This window comes from Salvia splendens, chromosome 16 (assembly GCF_004379255.2).
Source record: "Salvia splendens isolate huo1 chromosome 16, SspV2, whole genome shotgun sequence".
Lineage (NCBI taxonomy): Eukaryota > Viridiplantae > Streptophyta > Magnoliopsida > Lamiales > Lamiaceae > Salvia > Salvia splendens.
In genome coordinates, this window is record NC_056047.1 from 1,187,171 (window position 1) to 1,212,367 (window position 25,197).

General features: G+C 41.6%; 1 protein-coding gene across 1 annotated transcript; it reads right to left on the reverse strand.

Moving 5' to 3' along the window:
* Positions 1-397: 397 nt before the first annotated feature.
* LOC121771588 (exportin-T-like) lies at positions 398-6,612 on the reverse strand. Its single transcript, XM_042168412.1, has 14 exons — positions 4,541-6,612; positions 4,342-4,431; positions 4,174-4,263; positions 3,932-4,036; positions 3,484-3,543; positions 3,191-3,253; positions 3,019-3,114; positions 2,566-2,730; positions 2,022-2,195; positions 1,854-1,919; positions 1,677-1,775; positions 1,285-1,431; positions 878-1,042; positions 398-773 (listed from the first exon to the last, which is right to left on the reverse strand). The coding sequence occupies exons 1-13, from the start codon at positions 6,269-6,271 to the stop codon at positions 953-955; spliced, it is 2,976 nt and encodes a 991-aa protein (XP_042024346.1). The 5' UTR covers positions 6,272-6,612; the 3' UTR covers positions 398-773; positions 878-952.
* Positions 6,613-25,197: the final 18,585 nt, after the last annotated feature.

Below are 25,197 nucleotides of genomic sequence, written 5' to 3' on the forward strand. Positions count from 1 at the left end.
TTTCTTGAATTAGTGATTTGGGGTGACAAGTTGTATTGTATGGTCATTATTGGGGGGAAGAATTGATTAGAGTTGGAATATTTTTGTCTTTCTTCATATTAGATGGTTTTTGTTAAAAGATTTGTTATCTGTTTAAAGATTTGATTGTGGTCGGTTTCATGGGTCGGGTCAATCAGTCCAGTTTTAGATGGTAATAAATGGTACGGATCAAAATGAAAAAATGAGAACATTTTTATAGACATAGGTACTATACATACAATAATTAAAAAAAATATTTTAAAACTTTTGAAAATTTTCGTTTCGGTCAGGATTCACTCATGATTTTCAAATTCAGATATTTCAATTCGAATTAAGCGAAAAAATCTATCCAACATGCGAATGCTCACCTTATATAAAGTAAAAACAACAAAAAATGATTCATTTTATGTTTTGTAGTAGCAAAATAAATGGAACTTCCATTTCCCAAAAAAAATCAAAACTAGCAAAGATTCACCACTAGCAACAACCTCATACCTCGACTCAGATTATGTATGGAATTAATGAATGAAATGAAGGTAGGAAACATTTAACGAAAACAAAATCTGCTAATTTTCACACTAAACCCGCCTGAGGAGGGCGGGAAATGGAAATACCACGAATGTAGAAACTGAGGTCCAGAGTCATCGTCTTCTTGAGCGCGTTGGTTGCTGATACTCTCTCCCAAATGATGCGAACGAAACAAAATTGATGTCACATGGGAATAACAAACGAATGATATTTACACGGAAAGAGACCTGCAAGTTTCAGGCAATTAAGTAGGTTTAACAATTGTAATAGCTTGTCACATTTAAATAAAGTTCTTAAATGGATTCTCGAGAAGAAAGTGACTGGGACGAACCTTTTTAGGACAGATATCGAAGAGCAACAGCTGTAACATTAGGATGCTTAGTATTACATGGAGCATGACATTTTGTTATCTGGAAACCAAGCTGCCATTTTGTAGTGGTCTCAACCTTTCTACGAGGGATTGGTAGAAGGACTTCAGTGCCTTGACGTCGTTGCCCTAATAACAAACACAACACCACACCAAATCATCAGGCTGCCTAGAACAGTTTGGTCTGTGTGCAAGGACACACAAAATAAAATGGTACTGTCACCATCTAAAATTGCTGAATTAATTTATTGTCTTTCTGGAAGGTTGAGAATTACTATCTAACTCTACAGGCCCCATATAGTTTAGAAAAAATGACCTGTTAAAATAAATCTTAGGACGACGAGGAAAGTGTTGAAAGCATTAGATAGTACCTGCAGCTTTTGACAATACTGCTCTGCCAAGTCTTGAGGGCAATGAATGCTCGGAAAACACTTTGATACAAAATGAAGGAGAAAATCATTGCCTAATTTCTCATACATGACCTTTTGGGCTGTTACTATTTCACCAAACAAGAGGATCTGTCAAACAATGCCACAAGAAGAAAAGGTGGATTAGTTTAGGCAAGGCAAAGGACAAACCGAAGGAGAAAACACGATGACACCAATTAAGAGAATTAGATGCACAGATGAGATATAGAGAGAAGATTATATACTTATACGGGTACTTAATTTGGTGAAATTCATAAGTGCTAAAGTGTTTAACCAATGAATGGTAAAAGAAAATTTATAGTACTACATGTCTAAAATCTAAACAATAAGCTTACAGTATTTGCATCGCGAAACTCAAAGGATTTATCCAGCACACTGTAGAGACAGCAATTGACTGCAAATGTCTCGATTATGAACCTCTGAAAACCAGGCAACTGAAAAATATACCTACTTTCAGTATTCTAAATAGATTGCAAAGCATAAATAATAGGTGTACACTCCAAGTAAGATACCATCTCTTTTCCATAAGGACCAGCGCACCAATCCTTGATTAGCCTAATGAACACTTGAACACATGCCTGAAAGATTACAAAGAATATTTAGAAAAACCCACATTTACACTACATCAGAGCACAAAGCTTGTAAGCAAATTTATAAAATCCAAGAATTTTGCATTCTACCTTTCTAACAATGATATCCTTATGATTACAACAATTATATAATAGCAACTGCATCATCAAATCCAGGTGCGGGGTACTTTTAGGGGATAGGAAGACTGATGATAACTCATGTGTAGCAATAACATTCAGAAACACAAAGAATGTTTTCTGAAGCTCTTGCATTTCGCGAATTTCCTGAGACAAAAATCCATATTGAGATTCAAAAAACAGTTGATAGTGAGCTGCATTGCTGCAATGAAGAGATTTTCATTAAAGGGGACATCAGGCTAACTGATACATCAGATTTAATGCATATCTAATAGCTCGTAGGCTTATCTCCACAAAAAAAATGAAAGAGAAATTCAAACACAAAGATAAATCAAATGGAATCACTATTATTAAAGCTGTATTCACAAATTCTAAGCTTTAGGCCAAGAGAGGGAGAGGCTACATATTAATCATAAGTGGTCCAACTGCTTATCTTCTGTAAATGATTTGAATGCACACTCCATGCAAAGGTAACTTCAATCATATCAGCTCAAATATCGCGAACTAGGTCACATACCTCACCACAGCTGCCCGGCCCTGATGGAATATCATTCGCTGGGAGAATATTGAATGCCCTACTAGCAATAACAGGGTATACAGATTCCAAGATGTCACGGACTTCAGTACCAAATTTGCAGATGAGCTGATTAAGTAGTACAAGAAAACCCACCAATTCCTTTGGCTGCAACAAAGTATTATAAACAATGATTACCCTAGTTGAGAGTATATTTCCATACAAAAAACTTGCATCCAAACATACAAGCCTGATGATTAAACATGCACACTTAGTATCTTAGCTAGACATGCCACTGAAAATGAAGCAGCAAATGCAGAATCATCATATATAATCACAGACACATCAAAAAGTTCAAAATAAGAAGGCAAAAGGGTACAATATCTACCATTTATTTCAGAACATATGAACACAGGTATAAGATTTGAGAAAAATGAAGAACCAAATTCTTTTAACCTCACTATTAATTAGCAACTGGCCCAGTGCATTCGGAAGATAAGGGAATATGGAAGGTCCTAGAGTGTCCACCATACGATGAATGAAAGATGTAACCTAGAAAAACAATGTGCCATTAGATAGAAAGTGTATGAAATATGACAACTCAAGTGGAGAGATCTGCAATTCTTACCTTACTTCGCAGGGGTTCTACCTTCGGGAAGACAACAAGGATTTGCAGGAGTATGTCCAAAGTCTGGAACAGATAGTAAGGCATTATAAAATTATAAGCTATGCATATTGTGAGGGAGTGCAAAAGAATGGGTGTGTGGTGGTTGATGGCATTGAGAACAAGGGAAAAAGCTTGCTGCCAATTAATACATTGCCGTTTCTCCAACAAATTCAACTTTTTCCACACTAGATAAATAAATCAAGTACAAAAAGAAGAATAGAAAATTCATAACTTACTAGTTGATTTAAAATTACCTTTTTAAACATCAGACCAATTCCAGGGCGGGCGGTAGTTACCAGACGCAGACTGAAGCCCTAATCACACAAAAGAAATTTATAGCAAATATATACATAAAACAGTTTAATACAGACCCTAAACCAGAAGAATGGGAACAAACTTCCCAGATCTCTAGCAAATATATACATAAAACAAAAGAAATTTATAGCAAATATATACATAAAACAGTTTAATACAGACCCTAAACCAGAAGAATGGGAACAAACTTCCCAGACAGCCACATAGTATGTTTTATGGTAACATAACCAAATATATATGTTGTTGAGAATGTGGCAATCTTCATAATAAAATGTGGCATCATTAGACATATTTCGTTTCCCTGTTAACACTACAATCATGAAAAAGAAATAGACTAAACCGAGCATGCACAATATGAAGTGAGAAACTTGAGATCTCGATGAACACCTTGCTAAGAGCATTAATAGCCATAACTATTTGCTGCATATTTCCGATCTGCAAAAGAGTCTCTTCAGGATTCTGAGGCTTAGCATTTGAGATGGCCACCTCAACCTGCAAAAGCATAAAATTGCAATTTAGCGTGGTTTTTCCGCCATACTACACATTCAAAAAAGGTAAATAAAAACTTCTCCGCGGCTACAAAACCCCACTGTAACTTTAAAAAAATACTGTCATATGCCAACTTTGACCTGCTGGCAAAGAGGAGTCAGCAGTGAAGATAGATAATCAGATTGTTTCTCAAGGGGTACATCTTCCATCCCTATTAACAAGCCAATTGCCTAAGAGAACAAAAAGACAACATCAGATACTAAACCAACTATCTTATTGAATCAAAAGCCTCTATGCATACAACTGACCTCGAAAATGTGACTTCCATCTTCAGATACTAAAACATCGTTTGAGACCCTACCAATTCTTGTAAACTGGGCAACTGTATCTTGTAGGCTCTGATATTTGATATGCATGAAATGTGTCAGAGAGACCAAAATATAACACCGCCTTTTAAAGCATATGCTACAGAAACAAAATAGGAAAGTGAGGAAGTCGAACTGCTACCTGCAAGATCGTCTCAATGTAAGGCACAAGCTTTGCTTTTAGCAATCTCACAACCCTCATGAAGAGATAGCTCGCCCTTCTGCTGACATTGACATTTGGATGGTGTATACCTCTCTCATCAAGAAAGGCATGCAGCACAACTGGAATATATTGTGTATTCTCTGATACCAACTTCATGTATCTTGTTATTGTATCCAAATAAACATGCGCAACGAGTCTATTGGAGTGGCAAGGAAATCGAGTTGATAACAGCATTGGTAGCAGTTCACCAAGTAGGCCACTACCAGTCCTCATAGCATCACCATTTAGTGATTCTCCAAGCTCATAAAATAAGGAAAGAGAAGCCTCAACTTCCTCGACATTTCTATCTTCTGATGATGACACGGAATTTCCTAATGAGTTTTTTATGAATACCTGAGTCAGATCTGGTGCAACACGACCTACACTACGGAGTAAAACAAATAAATCCTTCCGAAACTCTGCCATACTATCTGCTTCTTGCTGCCCAATCTTGTCCAATATATCCAGATTATTTCGATACATCGGATCAAACTGGATCTGCACGCGGATCACTTCCAATATTTGGCTCAAATGAAGCAGCTGCCTGTCTGTCAATGTGGAATGGTTTTTCATTGTGCCAACATACACGGAGAGAAAGTGCACAATGCTGAATGTCGAATCAACTTCACCATTCTGGATGATAGTGAAAACTGATGGCAAAACCTCATTCAAAAGCTCTACTGAAACTTCCCTACCATCCTCCGGTTTCAAATGCTTCGAACATTCCAGAACTTCAACCGCATAGCCCGTGAGCAACGAAGCCACACCAGACACCACCTCCGAGCCACTATCATCTGCAACCAACCTAAAAACCATAGATATCTGAAGGCTTTGCAAAAGAGCAAGCTTTGACTTAAACTCCATCCTTTTCGACACCACTGCCAGAACAGCGCCAGATGCAGCAGCTCGAAGCTGACTCGGTAACCCCTCCGCCAACATAAGCTCAAACAGTAACTTAGTGAATGCATCATTGGCTATCAACCCTATGTCCATCCACGAAACATACTTCCTCATCGATTCCAGAACACTAGAACACAAATCAGGGTTCGAATTCTTATACATCGAAACAATGTCATACCACGCTCTAACCATCTGAGGCACGCACTGCACTCGCATTGCATCCTTGATCCTCCCCGCCACAGTCACATCCTCCCCACTACGCGGATAATCCAAGCTAATCAACTCATCATCCATCACATTCAAAACCCGACAAAACATATCAATCACAGCCGCTCCATTACCCAGTTTATTCAAAAAATCAACAAAAACAGATTGCCAGATTTCAGGATACTCATAACTAATCAATGTTACGATAACCTGAGCAAGCTTATTCTTAACAAACGACGGGCTCTCGAAAATCCTCGCCAAATTAGTGTCATTAGCGTGGACAGGCTCGCCACAAGCAATCGCAAACACGGATTTCCGAATCATATCCTTCTCCCCCGGCGACATTGACGAGTACCTAATTCGAAGAATCTCATGGAGGCACTGCAAACACCAAAACTTAACCTCCACTAAGTTCGAGACACAAAACTTTTCTATGCAAATGCTACTGATTGAAGGTTCATCTTTAACTTGCTGAATAAAGGCAGCGGCTTGTAATTTTATCACCGAATCAATTGTGCCAGATTCATCAAAGCTTATAAGAATCGCCTTTTCGAGATCATCCATCACTCGCCAAAAACCCTAAACCCCAAATCAGAACTTCAAACCCTCAAAAACCAATCCCGATTGCCAACTCAGCTTAGTTCTACCAATAAACTCAATTCATCCACTTGTTTATCGAATTGATCGAACGAACAGAGCCTACATAGCTTTGATCGACGATATTTAGAGCTTGGGTTTTGAGAAGAGATTCAGCAACGGTTGAAGAAGAGAAGAAAAGTGAAGACGGTGGATTTTCAAGGGATCCTAATTTATAGTTCCCACTATCCTAAATTCGAGGCAATTGCTTCCCTAATTTTTCTCTGTTTAATTAGATTTCCATAAATTTACATTGGGTTTCTTCTCAAAATATGTTCGAAAAATACTAAATGAACACTAATCTATTATCATAAAATTAAATACTGAAGCAGATCGATCAGACTGAATAACATTTATATAACTCAATTTATTTAATTCATCAAACCATAATCACCTAAATGCATTGATTTATTTACCCTTCTACTATATTAATAATACTATCTTTCAACATTGAACCATTTTTCATTCATGATACACTTGATAAGAAAAGATTGAATTTCTTATTCGAGTTCTCTTCGAATTTTTTTATGTAGGAAAGTAGACATAAATGCCACTATCGATTTTTCAAGTAAATCCCTTAACCAGAAATATAACAATATTGATTAAATTTGCTTTTCACTTAGAAACCATTTGATTTGAAGATTATATCTCGTGAATGAGTATGTATTATATTTAGTCTCATAGCGAAGAATGTAAATTAACCTCAACTTACACTCATCCATATGCAGTGTAATGCAATGTGTTGCCTCTTAAAGCTTGAGAAATTCTAAGATAAAGGGTAGGAGTGCTTTCCGAGGCATATCTGCATCAGGTAAATGATAAGTATATGTTACGATCCTCCTATATCTTAGGATTCCCCAAATATTTAGTTATCTTTTTATTCCCCATATCTTTTGATTCATAGTATATTTTCATATCTTGTTTTCTTGTTCCCTAAGCTAGTATTATAGTATTATAAATAGGGCTAGGTTGTTATCTTTTTATTCATTGAATGAAGAAATAATATTCCCACATTACTTGTGCAATACTCCTTATCAAACCTTGAAGACTGCCGACGGAGGAAGTTCTCCGCGCCAGCCACGAATTGAGCCGCCGACCCCAACGTTCGGGGCGCCGGATTGGTGTGTTGCGAGTGTAATCGCAGGATTTCTTTGTTAAGAGAATTGTGCTCTTAACAACTGGTGCTTTCATCCAGAGCTCAACCATGGCCGATCAGCCCCGACGCTTCACGGCGAGTGGCTACCTCGGTGACGGATGGCAGCGGATACGACGAGACGACCCGGAGTCAAGCAGCGCGCTGCGCAATGGATCGGGGGCGCTCGTACCTACTTTGTCAGTGCTCGACAAAATTATGGCAAGATTTGATCAATTGGAATTTAAATTGGATGCGAGGGATAGAAGGGTTGATAGGTTGAAGGCCACACGCCTTCCCAAACCGGATCAACCCTATTTTTCGGACGACGGGGACGTCGATGGGTATCGTTCCCAGGGAGACGTCTGGCCGACCGACGAGGACGGCCCCCCAGTTTTCAATCACGGCAGGCGTGTCCGTTGTGGGGATGTCCGCCGGCGTAGGGGCACGGGTCGTGATTTAAACAGGCGAGAGGCAGGGCTCGCACAGCCTGGCTCTGGCACGATTCCATATCGCGCACACACTGCTTCGTGGCCTCGCACGAGCTGGGATAGACCAGCAGCTCGCGTCACAACGGAGTTTGATAGGGGTTTTCGGGGGTACCGACAGCCTACATCGTTGGACCCCCCCATCAACCGCCCCTCCGGTTGGGATCCTCGCGGTAACCGACCAATACCGAGCTTCCAGCCCTACGACCCACCACGGTCATGGCAGCCCTCTTGTTGGGAACCACCGCCTCACCGTGCATCGCAAGGATACTCGGATTATGATCAGCCACCACAGTGTCTGCCTAGTCGTTGGGATACACCCAGGCGACAAACCGATCACTTCCGGCAGCAGCGCAGCCCACGCCCGAGCACACAACCTTGGCGCCCTAAAATCATAGGGTTTGAAGAAAAGATGGTGGATGAAGAATTTTGCTATGAAATCGAATGATTCCCGGCTGCCATTCTTCAAGCCTGGATCAAGAATCAGATGCTCATCAGGAAAAAAATGATTCCTCGAACTGGATGGGTAGTTTTCTTGAAGAGGCTGATGATTCAAAATCATCTCTAGTAGATGATAATAATCATGATAAGGCTACTTTTGATGATGATGAGTTCACAAAGATGGAATGTCATTCTGTGAAGATGAGTGATGATTCGGACTTGCTTTGGGATGTGGTGGGAGTGACTGATTCATCTTCATCATGTGTTGATAATTGTTCACAGCATAAGTGTTTGGACTCTGATGATGATTATGAAGATGATAGAGTAGATGGTGATGAGAGGCGTTCCTACAACCTCACTGCTGCGGAGTTCCAGCTGGTAAGAGTCCTTGTGCAGCGATTCATGGAGGACAAGCAGTTTGGGGGGCGTAGGAATGATGCCGGCGTCAGGAGCCGGTGCATGATCCGGAGCCTCCTCCAAGTCCCAGCCATCGAGGATGATTTTGTGAAGACGAAGGCGAGAGAGGAAAGGGACGGCGTAGAAATGTTGGTGGGAGTCATAAGTGAAATGATGGTGATCATGTTCCTAATCGCATTTGATCCAGGAGGTGACGTTTCAATGCTTTTGCTATCGTCGACTGTGCCCGTGGTTCCATGGTTCCCACCTTGAGGACAAGGTGGATTTTAACCGTGGGAGAGTTGTTACGATCCTCCTATATCTTAGGATTCCCCAAATATTTAGTTATCTTTTTATTCCCCATATCTTTTGATTCATAGTATATTTTCATATCTTGTTTTCTTGTTCCCTAAGCTAGTATTCTAGTATTATAAATAGGGCTAGGTTGTTATCTTTTTATTCATTGAATGAAGAAATAATATTCCCACATTACTTGTGCAATACTCCTTATCAAACCTTGAAGACTGCCGACGGAGGAAGTTCTCCGCGCCAGCCACGAATTGAGCTGCCGACCCCAACGTTCGGGGCGCCGGATTGGTGTGTTGCGAGTGTAATCGCAGGATTTCTTTGTTAAGAGAATTGTGCTCTTAACAGTATAACAGCAATGCAGGTCGAGATATGGCTCTCGTTCTGTGCAGTGTGTATCAGATCGATAAGAGACCATTTAAACAAATTTGCAGTTATGTTTTTACACATTGTTCCTAGTTTTAGCCTCATCACATTCTGAAACGTGAAAAAGATAAAATTCAACTCGGTTTCGACTCAAGACAGTAAATCGATTCCCTGGCATAACATCACTACTTTAACAATCCACATTCTCAGCCAATAAACTATTCCAAACCAGCTGGAATTCAAGTAAAATAATGCGAACAACAATCCAATTGCTAGAAAACACGCATCAAAAAATGAGCAATTCAAACACACAGCAACCGAAATCAAATCCAACTCGCGAACAGCTCTGAATGTGTGTAGCTTTGATTCCGAGAATCGAATTTGAAACTCACGAACAGCTCTGAATGTTCGATTTTGAAGATCAAATTTGAAACCGAATTTGAATAGAATAGAACTGAATAATAAAATAATATAGTACTGTAAATTGGAAAATAATACTACTAGTATGTTTTTGTCTATCTCATGATGAACACACAAAATTAGGCAAAGTGCTATTGCCCTCATGCGTTTGTTCGATACCATTGTTCTAACTTGAAATTTAAAATAGAAATAATGTGCTTCATCATGCTCTGTTATCTTTTTCAATCTCATTCGAATCAGTATTTAATTATACATACATGAATGTAGGAGTTTGTTATTGTCTGTGATGGATCCGCGAATTTCTGATGTTTGTAAATGCTGGTAGAGAATGAAGATTATGACACGAAGAATTTACGTGGTTCGATTTACTGAAGTAAATCTACGTCCACGGGAAAAAGGGAGGGCAAGATTGTATTGCTTGATCTGTTTTCTACAGCTTACAAATACAAACTTGCTATTTGCTATATGGTGTTTTATCTCTAGAGAGCTTAACCTTCTCATATCAGATCTAAGTTCCATTTATATCTTGGACTAAGATCGTGGCTTGCATCACCACCCTAAGTCGTGGATGTCGTGTAGGTCATGGCCTAAGATCGTGGATGTAGCGTAGGTCATGGCCTACGATCGTGGCCTGAGTTGACACCACGTGGTAGTGGGTGTGTTGGACATCCTGTATGGGTCCACTAACTCCTTGTTCGGTCGAATACTGAGACCGAACTGCTTTGGTTGCCGATCTGAGAGTAGAGCTTGATGCCGACCTGAGAGCAGAGCTTGATTGGTTGGCTTTTACCGAGCTGTAGGCTGAGGCCGAACTCTTTGGTAATGCCGAACTCATACTCTTCCTTGGGCTTTGGGCTGATGGGCCGTCATTGCTGTTGGGCTTGTTTAGTACGCACCCCATCACTACCCCCCCCGAAAAGCGAAGTGAATCACTTCGGCGAAGCGAGTCACTTCGGCATTCTGGAATACGGGGGGAGGCTGAAGTCGGGGGACGTGCCCTGCGCGTGACTGCATTAAATGCGGCATTAAATGCGACAGTAAAATCCGGCCGTCGAATCCTGAAAAGGTGGGATATGAAACGGTGCGATGATTTGAAATCTTTTCCAAATCTGATAAATACCGCCTTTCTTCATCATTTGAACACCTTTGCTATTGGCTTCTTCTGCACTCTCTATCTTTTGCGTGAAAAATTTCCTTCCGCTTTCAAAAATTTCCTCAGGATTTCTTCAAACTTTCAAAGAGTAAGAACCATGTCTGCTTCTTCTTCGTCTGAGTCTGGTAGCGGTAGAAAAGGGGGTAAGGGGTCTTCTAGCCGGAAAGAATCCGGGGAGAAGACCGTAGAGTATTTTCACAGTATCTTGAGTAAGGATACTGTGATATCCCTTTACGAAAAATACTCTTTTCCTGGGGGGAAGGCGGTGGTTCCCGACGATGATCATAGGGCTAACGATCCGCCGGAGGGTTATGCCACCGTTTACGAAGCCTGCTTAGAATGCGGGCTTCGTTTCCCTCTTCCCCCACCTTTTGTAGAGTTTCTTGATTTTTTTCAACTCCCTTTAGGTCAGGTGACTCCGAATTCTTGGAGGCACTTGTCGGCTTTTGCTGCCGAACTCCGTAGGTTAGATAAGGATCTGTCTCTGCGGGCAATCCTTAATTTTTTCCAATTTAAAAGGAAGGGATCTTGGTTTTACTTGATCCCCTTACAGCCTTTTAGGGCATTCTGCAAAACCAAGTGGCCGAAATGGCAAAACCGCTTCTTTTTTTATAATAGGACAGCGGCTCCGGGCTTCCCCTGGAGAGGGCCGAAGTCCGTGATTCCTCACCCTCGGTTAGAACCATTGGCCGAGCTCGATGACGAGCTCAACAAGATTCCCATAGTTAGGAAACAATACACGGAGTCTGAGCTCGTCAAGGGCGACGTCGTGTTCGACATCTCGTCTTCGGACGAAGAGGCCGAGGGTGAGGATTTCTCTTTACCTTTATGTTCTACTGCTTTAACGAAGAAAACTAACCTTGCTTTCTTGCTTTTTGGCAGTGTACATGCTGAACAAGGCTACCCGAAAATCTTCGGAGTCCAAGGAGCCGGAGAGGCCGAAAACCGCCAGCTCGGCGTCTGATGCCGAGAGGACTCCGAAAAGGCAAAAAACCTCTTCGGATCCGAAGAAGCCGGAGTCAACTTCGGCAAAGGGGAGGGGGAGGGCCCAGAAGCCCCCGAGAGCGCCAGAGAAAGACGTGGTCTTGGCGCCTCCTTCGGAACATATCTGTGAGCCGTTTTTATGGCCCACGGACTTCGCCGAGGTGAATTCTCTTCTTGATTTTCTGGCCTTGCTTTTTTTTTCTGTATTTTTTGTGGTCCCTTTGTTGACTTTTTTCTTTATTCATTTTCAGAGGAACGATATGCTCTCCAAGCTCGTCGCCGTCGAACTCTCCAAAGCGTCCAATGACTATGCCGAGATGCAGAGGAAGTTGGCAGCTGCTTGTCATCGGGCCGAACAGGCTGAGGCTAACTTTGAGAAGGCCAGAGCTGCTAGGATTTCGGCCCAGGATGAAGCTCAGTTTGCCAAAAACCAGCTTGTCATCCAGCGAGAGCAGGCGAAGCGGAGCGATGCTGCTGCCGTGGTTGCCCAAGGGGAGGCTCTCCGTGTTTACACGGAGAAACTCTTTTTGAGCAGCCAGTTCTCGGCCTTTGTCGGTAGCCTGGTAAGGCTAATTGCCGATAAGGGCGAGCAGGGGGCCGACGTCGTGCTGCCTCTGTACAGCCGAGAGATAGCAGCTCGGCTTCAGAATCTGCCGCTCCTTGAGGAGCTCGCTTCATCTTCGGTCCTGCTTTCTGCAGACCGAGTCCGGAGTTGTCGAGCTGATCGGGACGAGAACCTGGAGGCTATCTTTGCCTCCGTGGGACCCGTTTCACCCGCTTCGACTTACAACGGAGAGGGTGAGGCCGAGCCGCTGGAGCGGGAGGCCGAAGTCGATCAGGCCGGGCATCCGGAGAAGGAGGCCGATCAGGAGGCGGAGGCGATGCCGGCAGGAGGCGAGGCCGAGGCTGAGGTAGCCCAGGAGAAGGAAGCTGTACCAGACCGAGGAGCCGGAGACGAAGCAGGCGGAGTATGATTTCGTCTCCCTTCTCTTAGTCTAGTTTCTTCCTTGTAAAATGGCCTTGAAGCCCTAGTGTAAAAAATTTTCCTTGTGAATGAAAAATCCTCTACATTTGTCTTCGTATAGCTTTTCGTACTCGCCTTTATTCCTGTTGTATTTTACTATCTGCTCGGTATAGCTGCCGAACTAATATAGCTGCTTTGTACCCAAGGAGATGGAGATACTTCACTGGAAACGGCTGTACTCTTCGGCTTTGGACGAAGCTGAGAGAAGAGCTATAGCCGATCAGACGAAGAATGACGAGCTTCTGGCTCGTTTAGTGAAGCTGGAGGCCGATATCAAGGACTTAGAGTCCGATAAGAAAGATCTGGAGGCCGAGCTGAATACGGCCATTGCTGAGAGGACTGCGTATGAGGATTACATCCGTGTGCGCGGGGGAATGACCATATCAGAAGTTCAGGAACGAGTTGACGAACTGTGGGAGGAGTATAATGTACTCCGGAGGAACAATGCGCTGGAGAGCTCGGCTTGCCAACAAGTCGTGAAATCATTGCGGCGCTGGGCTTCTCGGTATGACATTGTTCTTGCCCGGCGTCCCTCAATTGAGAGATTCCTCCGGCATATCGCGCCAACAGATGCTCGCACTCCAGATCAAACCTCTGGTTCCCTTGTTCAAAATCCTACTCCCAGCCAACAACGAACTCCGGAACAGCCGGAAACGTCAAGACGAGAACGGGCTCAGGAGCAACCGGAATCGTCAAGACGGGGACGGACTGAAATTCGCCGAGGAGTTGTGACTATGAGCGAGCAAGATCAGCAGATGCTTATTGCAGAGACTCTTCATCGCCGAGGTGTTAGGACTTCTCGGGCTCGGGGAAGAGGCGTTGGGTCGAGGATAGCATCTCGTCGACCTGCTTATTCTTCATCTGCTCGGAACAACCGAACTCGGCTTCCAGAGGATTTTGCAGATAGGTGGCTTAACTTCAGCAACCCTGGACAGTAGAATAGTCCTTTGTAATAGCGTAACGCCATTTTGTAGGGTAGCGGAGTTGTATGCTGAACAAGATTTGATAAATGAAATTTTGTTTTCGCTTCTAACACTGTATTTACAGCTTAGCGAAAAAATTTCATCGTACTTGTCCTCGGTCTTATGAAGTAAATTTCTTTGACCGGACTTGGTCCTTGGTCTGATGAAATAAACATCTTTGACCGGACTCGTCTTTGGTCTGATGAAATAAACATCTTCGACCGGACTCGTCTTTGGTCTGATGAAATAAACATCTTTGACCGGACTTGGTTTGTGTTCTAATTTGGCGATTTTTGTCGCCGGGATCGAACTTTCCCTTGTCCTAATTCGGCGAGTTTTATCGCGTGGATCGGACTTTCCCAGTTAACCGAAGTGGTCTTATGCAGTAAACCTCTTTGACTAGACATGGTCGTCCCCGGTCTTATGAGGTAAACTTCTTTGACCGAACTTGGTCGTCCTAATTCGGCGAGGTTTATCGCGTGGATCGGACTTTCCCTAATTGCAGTTCGTTTCAGACGAAGTGCTTATTAAGCTGAATTGCGGTCTTGTATCCTCCTTGGAAGCTTGGACTCACAATCGTTGGCTTATTGCAGTTCGTTTCAGACGGACTGCTTGTTAAGCTGAATTGTGGTCTTATATCCTCCTTAGAAGCTTGGACTCACAATAGTCTTTAATAATCGATCTAAAAAGGGGATCAGTCTTTAAAGAACGATATACCTTGGTACCATTTGTAAGAGACGACAAGCACATAGAGACAAAACACATAGGGAAAAAATGAAAAAGACGAAGGAAAAAAACTTTAAACCTTTTTTTAAAACGACAAGTAAAAGGTACAAGTAAAAAACAAACAAATAAAAACACATACCCCTATGACCGAACTAGACACGAGACGGACTGACCGGACTTTGTCTCTTACAAGTGGAACTTCTTGAGGTTGGAGACGTGCCATGTTCGGGGTACTTGTTCTCCTGACATGTGAGTCAATTTATAAGACCCTTTGCCGAGGACTTCGGACACCCGATATGGACCCTCCCATGTGGGTTCGAGTTTGCCCAGCTTTTCTGCTCGGCTTACTTCGTTGTTTCTCAAGACGAGATCTCCCACTTGAAATTGAAGCTTTTTCACCCTTTGGTTATAATACCGGGCTACTTGCTCCTTATACTTGGCTGCTTTTATGCACGCCAATTCTCTTCTTTCTTCGGCGAGATCTAGTTCTGCTCTTAGTCCGTCGTCATTCATTTCTGAGGAGAAATTTAGGGTTCGGGGACTGGGTACGCCGATCTCCACCGGAATTACGGCTTCAGTGCCGTACACCAGGCTATACGGAGTTTCACCGTTGGAGGTTTTGGGTGTAGTTCGGTAGGACCATAGGACTTGAGGGAGATTTTCTACCCATTGTCCTTTGGCTTGTTCTAACCGAGCTTTTAACCCTTTCACCAGAATCCGGTTCGTTACTTCCGTTTGTCCGTTTGCTTGGGGATGGGAGACCGAAGTGAACCGCTGTTGAATGTTCAGCTCTTGGCACCAATTCTTGAACGTCTTGTCGGTGAACTGAGTCCCATTATCCGAGATGAGGATGTGGGGTATGCCAAATCGGCACACTATGTTCTTCCAGACGAAGTCCAATGCCTTTGAGCTCGTTATCGTAGCTAATGGTTCAGCCTCCACCCACTTCGTGAAGTAGTCCACGGCAACGATAAGGAATTTCATTTGCCGAGGAGCTTGAGGAAGTGGTCCCACTATGTCTATGCCCCATTGCATGAAAGGCCAAGGGCTTTGCATAGTGTATAGATCGGTCTGCGGCATCCTTGGGACATTTGCATGAATTTGGCACTTCGTACACTTCTTGACGAGCTGCACTGCCTCTTGTACCATGGTTGGCCAATAATATCCCCATCTCAGAACTTTTTTAGCTAAAGCTCTGGCTCCGATGTGGCTACCGCACGATCCTTCATGAACTTCTCTGAGGATGTAGTCCGTCTCTTCTGGTCCTACGCACCGCAATAACGGCTGGAGGTAAGACTTTCTAAAGAGGACTCCTTGATGAAGTTCGTACCGAAGAGCTCGGCACGTGATCTTCCGAGCTTCTCTCTTATCCTCGGGCAATTGTCCTTGATCCAGATACTGCAAGATCGGCGTCATCCAGTTCGGCGAGCTGGATACAGAATGTACCTCGGCTTCATCAATGCTTCGATGCATTAATTCTTCCGCCTTTGAGCTCGGATCTGAGGCCAACTTACTTAAGGTATCTGCTCGGCTATTTTCCGCTCTGGGAATGCGGATTATCCGAAAATAGGAGAAACTTCGGCTGATGCTTTGCGCTTTGTCCAAATACTTCTTCATTCTCTCGTCACGGGCTTCACTTGTACCCAACATGTGATTTACTATGACTTGTGAATCACAATGGACTTTGAGAGATTTGACGAGTAGACTTTGCGCTAACTGGAGTCCGGCCAGGAGGGCTTCGTACTCGGCTTCATTATTAGTAGTGGGGAATAGGAAACGAAGTGAGTAGGTTACCTCGTGTCCGTCGGGAGCGACAAGTAAAATACCAGCTCCACTTCCCATCTTGTTTGAAGCTCCATCTACGAATCCGCTCCAGCAGTCCGGCGGCTCTACTTCGGATTCCAAGGGCTGTGCTAGTTCGGCATTGGCAGAATTCTTCTGTTCGGCAATAATAGGAATTGCTTGATCGAACTTCGCTTCTGCAAGAAAATCTGCCAAGGCTTGTCCCTTGATGGCTTTCCGAGGTAGATATTCAATTGTGTGCTCTCCCAACTCTATAGCCCACTTGGCGATTCTGCCTGATGCTTCTGGCTTGGTCAAAACTTGCCGAAGAGGTAGATCGGTTAAGACGCATACCTTGTGAGCATAGAAGTATGGCCGCAGTCTCCTTGCTGCATTTACTAACGCCAGAGCAATTTTTTCCAGAGGTTGATACCTTGTTTCTGGACCTCTTAATGCTCGGCTTGTAAAGTAGATGGGAAACTGCTTTAGGCCTTCTTCTCGTACAAGCACCGCGCTGATGGTTTGATCCGATGCCGCTAAGTATAAGAATAGTACTTCGGCTTCGGCTGGAGCAGAGAGAATAGGAAGCTCGGCTAGATAACTTTTGAGCTCGTCAAAGGCCTTTTTCTGCTCGGCTCCCCACTCGAACTTTGGTGCCTTTTTCAACACCTTGAAGAACGGCAGTTGCTTTTCGGCTGCTTGGGAAAGGAATCGACTCAGTGCGGCTAGACATCCGGTTAGCCTTTGCACGTCATGTATGGACTTCGGCATTGCCATGTTCTGAACGACTTGAACTTTTGAGGGGTTTGCCTTGAGTCCGTCTTTTGAAACCCAACAACCCAGAAACTTTCCCGAATCTACCAAAAAGGTACACTTCTAAGCGCAATTTGCAGACATTCCTTTGCTCTCTTTTGGTCACCTCGGATGACCGCTATCCCTCCTTTAGTAGGGATCTTGATGGTGAGGTGATAAGTGGAGCAAATGGCCCGAACTGTGTTGAGCCAGTCTCTTCCCAGGATGACGTTGTACGGGGACCGAGCTTTCACCACGAAAAACTCAATCATCGTACTGGAGCTAGTAGGCGCTTTCCCCACCGTGATCGGAAGGCTGATAATACCTTCAGGGCGGGTGTCCTCCTGGGCGAAGCTCTTCAGGGGAAGCGGAGCCGGGCTGAGCCGAGCTGGGTCCACTTCTAGTTTGTCGAAGCACTCTTTAAAAAGAATGCTGACTGACGCTCCTGTATCCACAAACACCCTGTGGATCAGTTTGTTTGCCACTCCGGCTTGGATGACAATGGCGTCTTGGTGAGGAGAGATGGCCGGGACGGGATCAGCATCCGAGAACGTAATCACTTCGTCCTGCTTCAGCCTTTTATGCGTTGGCTCCTCTCGATTGGAGCCCCTGCGCTCTGACTTCAGGGACGACTTGGTCTTCCCGGCTGGGAGAGCGTCAATAGTCAGGATTACTCCATCATATTGCGGCTCGTCATCGTCTTCGGGATCCGGCTGCCTTTTCGGATCCTGAGGAGCGCAGTTCGCACCTCTCTGCTTCTTGTTCTTCTTTGACTGCTTGCTTTGGTATTTTTTCAATGTCCCTGCCCTCACAAGAACATCGATACCTGCAGCCAAGTTTCTGCACTCCTCGGTATCGTGACCGTGGTCTTGATGGTAGGAGCAGTAGTTATCCTGGGGTCGGCGCGCGGCCGATTTCGTCATCCGCTTTGGCTTTTCGAACAGGTCAGAGTGTAGTTCGAAAATTTCCGCTCTCGGCTTGTTCAGCGGTACGAACTGAGCGGGCGGCTTCTCGGGATTGAGACGGGGTCCCAATCTGTCTTGCACCGGAGTCCTTTGAATCCTTTCAAAAGGAGTTCGGCGAGGATGTCCCTGATCGCCAAAAGGAGTTCGGCGAGGATGTCCCTGATCGCTATGATCGGGCTTCCTCCTGTCTCCTCGGGACGATGAGCTGTCTAACGACCGTTTGCGACGGTCTGCCTCATCGGCCCGGGAGTACTGGTCCGCAATGTCCCACATTTCCTGAGCTGTCTGCGGACCGCACTCAACGAGCTTCCTGTAGAGAGCTCCGGGCAGGATTCCATTTTGGAATGCCGAGATGACAAGCAGATCGTTGAGATCGTCTACTTGCAGGCATTCCTTGTGGAATCTTGTCATAAAGTCGCTGATTTTTTCGTCGCGACCTTGACGAATGGAAAGCAGCTGAGCCGAAGTGATTCGGGCTTCCGCTTTCTGAAAGAACCTCCTGTGGAAGGCATCCATTAGATCTCGGTAAGATCTGATGCTGCCCTGGGGGAGGCTATCGAACCACCTTCTCGCGTTCCCGATGAGCAGCTCGGGAAACAGCTTGCACATGTGGACCTCGTTGAGACCCTGGTTCGCCATGTTATACTGATAGCGCCCCAAGAAATCGTGAGGGTCCACGAGCCCGTCGTAAGTCATCGACGGAGTTCGGTAGTTCTGCGGTAGGGGAGTTCGGGTGATGTCGTCCGAGAACGGAGTCTTCAGTGCTCCGTACACGGCGAATCCGATATCTCGTCGGTATGGAGGAGATTGAGTTCTCCTGTGATTCCGGTACCGAGGAAGAGCAGGAATATGTCGGGGTTGAGGATTCTTCTTCCTGGAAGACACGGCACTACTGCGGTAGTGACTTTCATGTCTGGATGAGGAAGGAGAATCCTCCGCTTTCGTCTTCGGCTCTTGGCTCTTTTGCAGGAAGGCTAAGAACTCATCCTGCTTCTCAGCCAAGAACAGCTTGACAGCCTCATTCAAATCAGGCTGCTGGGAAGACTCAGTGGGACGATTTTTGGAGCGGCCTGTTCCTTCGCCATGAGAACTGGTGGTGGATTTATCCCTAGGCTGTTTTCCAGACCTATGGGATGGATTGGCTTCTTCCTGGTTCTCACGGGCAGGAATACGGGTACTCTGCGATCTGGTATGCATTTTTTGGGTGGAAAAAAATGGATCAAAAATTCGCTTTATCACAAATTTTGTTCTCTGCTTCCCACAGACGGCGCCAGTGATGGATCCGCGAATTTCTGATGTTTGTAAATGCTGGTAGAGAATGAAGATTATGACACGAAGAATTTACGTGGTTCGATTTACTGAAGTAAATCTACGTCCACGGGAAAAAGGGAGGGCAAGATTGTATTGCTTGATCTGTTTTCTACAGCTTACAAATACAAACTTGCTATTTGCTATATGGTGTTTTATCTCTAGAGAGCTTAACCTTCTCATATCAGATCTAAGTTCCATTTATATCTTGGACTAAGATCGTGGCTTGCATCACCACCCTAAGTCGTGGATGTCGTGTAGGTCATGGCCTAAGATCGTGGATGTAGCGTAGGTCATGGCCTACGATCGTGGCCTGAGTTGACACCACGTGGTAGTGGGTGTGTTGGACATCCTGTATGGGTCCACTAACTCCTTGTTCGGTCGAATACTGAGACCGAACTGCTTTGGTTGCCGATCTGAGAGTAGAGCTTGATGCCGACCTGAGAGCAGAGCTTGATTGGTTGGCTTTTACCGAGCTGTAGGCTGAGGCCGAACTCTTTGGTAATGCCGAACTCATACTCCTGCTTTGGTTGCCGATCTGAGAGTAGAGCTTGATGCCGACCTGAGAGCAGAGCTTGATAGGTTGGCTTTTACCGAGCTGTAGGCTGAGGCCGAACTCTTTGGTAATGCCGAACTCATACTCTTCCTTGGGCTTTGGGCTGATGGGCCGTCATTGCTGTTGGGCTTGTTTAGTACGCACCCCATCAGTCTGCACGTTATTATTACACTTGGTGTATAAAAGCATTGAAGCCAAACTACACTAAAAAAAGAATTTCCGCCTTATTGAAATTCGAACTCATGAAATGGCTGAAAATGAACATCCATTCAATAAATAGAACTTGTTATTCAAATAATTCAAATTATTATTTATAGAATCACACTCTTGATTTTGATTTTCCAGTTAAACTTTGAAATTTATAGCGAATCTAGAAAGCAAAGCTTGCGGAGTCGGACATAGTTGAAAGAATGTATGTTAACCACGTTACCGAAGGGTGGGGCAGAGCTGTTGCTGTCTAATTTTGATAAGAATATAAATTAATCATATTCTTGTTAGACGGAAGGAGTATAATATAAAACACACCACCTATCCAATATGTAATTCAAAATGGGAAAAGTCATCCAATAACGGCTACTACTTGTATATTGAAAAAAATAAGTAGAGAACAAAATCCCCAATCATATTTGACTTAAGTATTGAAAAAAATAAGAAGAGAACAAAATACCGATCATATATGACTTGTCCTAACAATTTAGTGCAAGTAACAATTGCTTTTGCTTCTTCTTCTTGCATTCACCTAACTAAAACACACGAGAAAAAGTCATTTCTAATGTATGGACAGTATGGGCTTCATACAAAACGACATAGTTTGTGTTGTGTAGAGAAGGATTTCACGTCACGTGTATAGAAAAGCAACATCTCCAGTAAATTGGGGCATTGATTCATTAGAGCATCCGAGTGGTGCGGATGTCCGCCGCTGCGGATGTCCCGGTGGACATCCCCGCGGACATCCCAAAAACACATCCTGCCACGTCATAAGGACTTTCCACTGCACTGTCACGTCATAAAAACATTCCACTGCACAGTGGCAGACATCTCCAAGGACACCCCGACGGACTTCCCACAATAATAAAAAATTAATAAAATAATCGGGACGTTCGCACGGACGTCCGTGGAGTCAACGCAATGGCGGACGTCCGCAAGGACATCGCGACGGACGTCCCGGGAACGCCGCGGAACTCTGGTGTCCGCAGTGGACATTCGTATCCGCGTCACCGCTGCACAATGACGAACGTTCGCCGGGACGGGCGCAATTGTGGATGAGTTAGGATTTAGGTCGATTTGTTTTGGGAATTTCACAGCCACAATCAACGCACGTCTCTCCTCTTGATAAATTTATTTATACTAGGATACCAGCTAAATAACTCTCCGTCCCCGAATTAATGATTTATATCGTTAAATAGTTTATATTTACAAACATTTTATAAAAATACATTTCACAACTTCCTCGGCAATGGTTATCTTAAAGTCAAATGAAAATTGAACTCATTTTACAGATATTCAGTAAATCTCCATAAATTAACAAAGAAAGAGAAATGAATTGGCCATAACATTAAATTTCCGAGATGATACAAATTCTTAATCCTCAAATTAATTAAATAATAAACATAAAAAAAAAATCTAGTGTAAAAACAGTAAAATTACAAAAAAAAAATTTTTTTGTTAAATTTCTATATTCATGGCCCCAAACCCATAGTTAATGGGGTTCTTATTACATGACAATGGTTTTTGTTTAGAAATATTGCATTTGTTTCAAAATTTGTGACTTTATAATTGGGGCAAATTGCCTTGTCATGTAGGGTTTTTTTTAAAAATCTAGATTTAGATATATATGATGAATAAACACTAGTACAATAGAAGTAGATAAAAAATAAATGGGTATAGAGGGTTTTAATTTATGTAAAACTAGATTTAAATACAGAAACGCATAACAATATCATGTGTAGTACACTTTTAGGTCATTGCTAGTTTATTTTAGGTTATTATAACAAAATATGACCTGCAATGATTTTAACATGACATTAAACTCAAATCTTATAATATAAACTAAAACTACTTAATTATGATATTCTATATTTTTAATTAATTATTGACCATTAGATTATCTAATCCTAGAACTAAAATTTGAGCGACATTTCTAGATTTAAACATATACTCGTTTTGATCTCTCTAACTATAGAAATAGTAGAAAACAACCAATTGAGTTGTCATAGGCGGCCAAGAAACAAGTGTGCGCCGCCGTGGAAGACCACCTGTCATTCGTGCCCTGCCGCTAGCCCACCACGTGCCTTCCCAACCCACGCCCTTATTTTGTCCTGTTTTATTTTCTTTTTTACAATTAAAGAAAAGATAAAATTAATTTTCAATTTTTATTCGTCATTTTCATTAAATTCTAGAAATTTATGGAATTTCCGTGGAGATGACGGTGGAGATTCATTGATTTTGACAATTGTTAATGACCATAATGCCTCTAGGATTCCACATTTTTGCAAGTTTTATTTGTGTGTGCTTTTTTATTGCATTTAATTTAAAGAAGGAAAATCACTTTTGGTCCACGAACTTTGCCAAAGTATCATTTTAGGTCCGTGAACTTTGAAAATATCATTTTAGGTCCGTGAACTTTGATTTAGTATCATTTGAGGTACTTTTTACTATTTCCAAGTTTTTTGGTCGAAAATACCCTCAATACCTTAAAGTGTATATATTTTTAATAAATTTATTATATACTCATATTTTTTTAAAATATATTTACAATATATTTTTGACAAATTTTCTAAATATAATTTGACCTTAAATATTATCACTTAATTTTGTGACATGCAAGTAAAATTGCTTCTTCAATTTTTTATATTAATTTTTTTTAAATTGAATAAAAAACTTTCTTTAATAATAAAAAATTGAATAAAGATCTTTTTATAAATATCTTTACAATATATTTTTGACAAATTTTCTAAATATAATTTGACCTTCAATATTATCATTTAATTTTGTGACATGCAAGAAAAAAATCTTTATTCAATTTTTTATTATTAAACAAAAGTTCTTTATTCAACTTAAAAAAAATTAATATAAAAAATTGAAGAAGCAATTTTACTTGCATGTCACAAAATTAAGTGATAATATTTAAGGTCAAATTATATTTAGAAAATTTGTCAAAAATATATTGTAAAGATATTTATAAAAAATTATGAGTATATGATAAATTTATTAAAAATATATACACTTTAAGGTATTGAGGGTATTTTCGTCCAAAAAAACTTGGAAATAGTAAAAAGTCTCTCAAATGATACTAACTCAAAGTTCACGGATCTAAAATGATATTTTCAAAGTTCACGGACCTAAAATGATACTTTGGCAAAGTTCGTGGACCAAAAATGATGTTCCCTCTAATTTAAAATAGAAGCGTAACAATTGGATTGACCAAGCATAACAATGAATTTTGATGTACCAATATAGTTTTTTTTAAAAGTAACAAACATAAATGAAAATAAATGTCGGAAAGATTCTCAAGATTGTATAAAATGTGAGAAATTAGGGAATATGATAATTCATAGTACATTTACTACATGAAAATATATACTATTACGATGTTCCCACTGGGATATATATAATCATTACGAATCCCATAAATATATAAGATAAAATATTCTAAGGAAGATTAGGAATTTAGGATATAGATTCCAATCCTCGTTAGTTGTTAAATCCATGTGGGCACTAAATTGTGGAATCCATTTACGTAAAAATGGATAAAAATTATGATATTGTGAAGATTCATTTATAGTGGATAGCCGACACTATTGGTCAATAGGTAGTTAGTAGTAGCATTAATACCAAACTTTCATGTCGACATTTTAATTTTTAAACATTGTAGTTTACTACTTATAGTGAATATTATGTCGAATACATCACTAATACCATGATATTAAATGGGAAAATCAAAGAAAATAATCAGCTTTTAATTTATCTTAGTAATTTTTATTTAAATAATTTGATAAAATAGAAAAAATTATAAAATGGGCAATATGTTAAAGAACATGCATGAAGTTTTTTTATGTTAGCAAAAGCTTAAATTAAAAAGATGAAGAGAAACAAAGTATGAAAGTAACGGTATGAGAATAGAGAGTGTATTTAAAATAACTTTTTATAAAAAAATAAATTTTAATCATAATATAAAAAGTACTAATATTTGATTGATGCAAGATGCTTTCATATAAAAATTATAGAATGGCATATTATTCCAAAGACCATATAAAATTGTGACTTATTCTCTTACATTTAGGCTTCAATTATATTATAGAAAAAGATATCACATGTCATCTTCATTCATGGCTTAAGTCAATTTAAGATGCTTAAGGAGTTGGTTTGATGATGAAGTATCGATCTTAAATTTGAAATATCATATGCTTGAATTATACTAACATACTTTAAATTATACCATTAATTATATAAGTAGGTCCATTTATATCCATCATATTCGACCAACCCTAAAATTTATAGTTGGACCAAATAATTAATGACCTATTGTATCTAATAAGACCAAGTTTAATTCAATTCTCTTAGGTCATTTTTATAATATCTTGTTTTAGTTTGAACTTAAAGTTATTTAATCGTCACAAATGAAATGCTATAATTTGAAATATATTATCAATATATAATACATCTAATTTAATGAAAAAGTAATTATTGTAAATCTATGTAGTAGGCAACGCGTCTGATTAAAATAATATCCACAGATAATCATACAAATATATACTCTATTTTGACGTGGGATATTATTCGATCCTTTTCTTGTTATCCCTATTTTCTAAATTCAGTCATTTTAAAATTTGACACAATGTCCTATTAATTAATGGTAATGAATTTATTCTCTATATCTTCTAAACCGACGGATGGAAGGTATCACACGGCTGAAGAGTGCCGGAAGACATGGGAACGACTGAAGACCGCTGTCTCCCGATTTGCCGGCCTATACGAGAATTACGGCCGCATGCTTACCAGCGGCCAGACCATGGAGGATGCGAAGCGGATGGCGATGGCGGAGTTCCCCGAG

Coding starts and splice junctions, on each gene's coding strand:
- LOC121771588 (XM_042168412.1), bottom strand. CDS start 6,271: ATGGATGATCTCGAAAAGGCGATTCTTATAAGCTTTGATGAATCTGGC. Junction 3,115..3,190: donor TAGAACCCCTGCGAAGTAAG/GTAAGAATTGCA, acceptor TTGTTTTTCTAG/GTTACATCTTTCATTCATCG. Junction 2,731..3,018: donor AGTTGCTAATTAATAGTGAG/GTTAAAAGAATT, acceptor ACTTTGTTGCAG/CCAAAGGAATTGGTGGGTTT.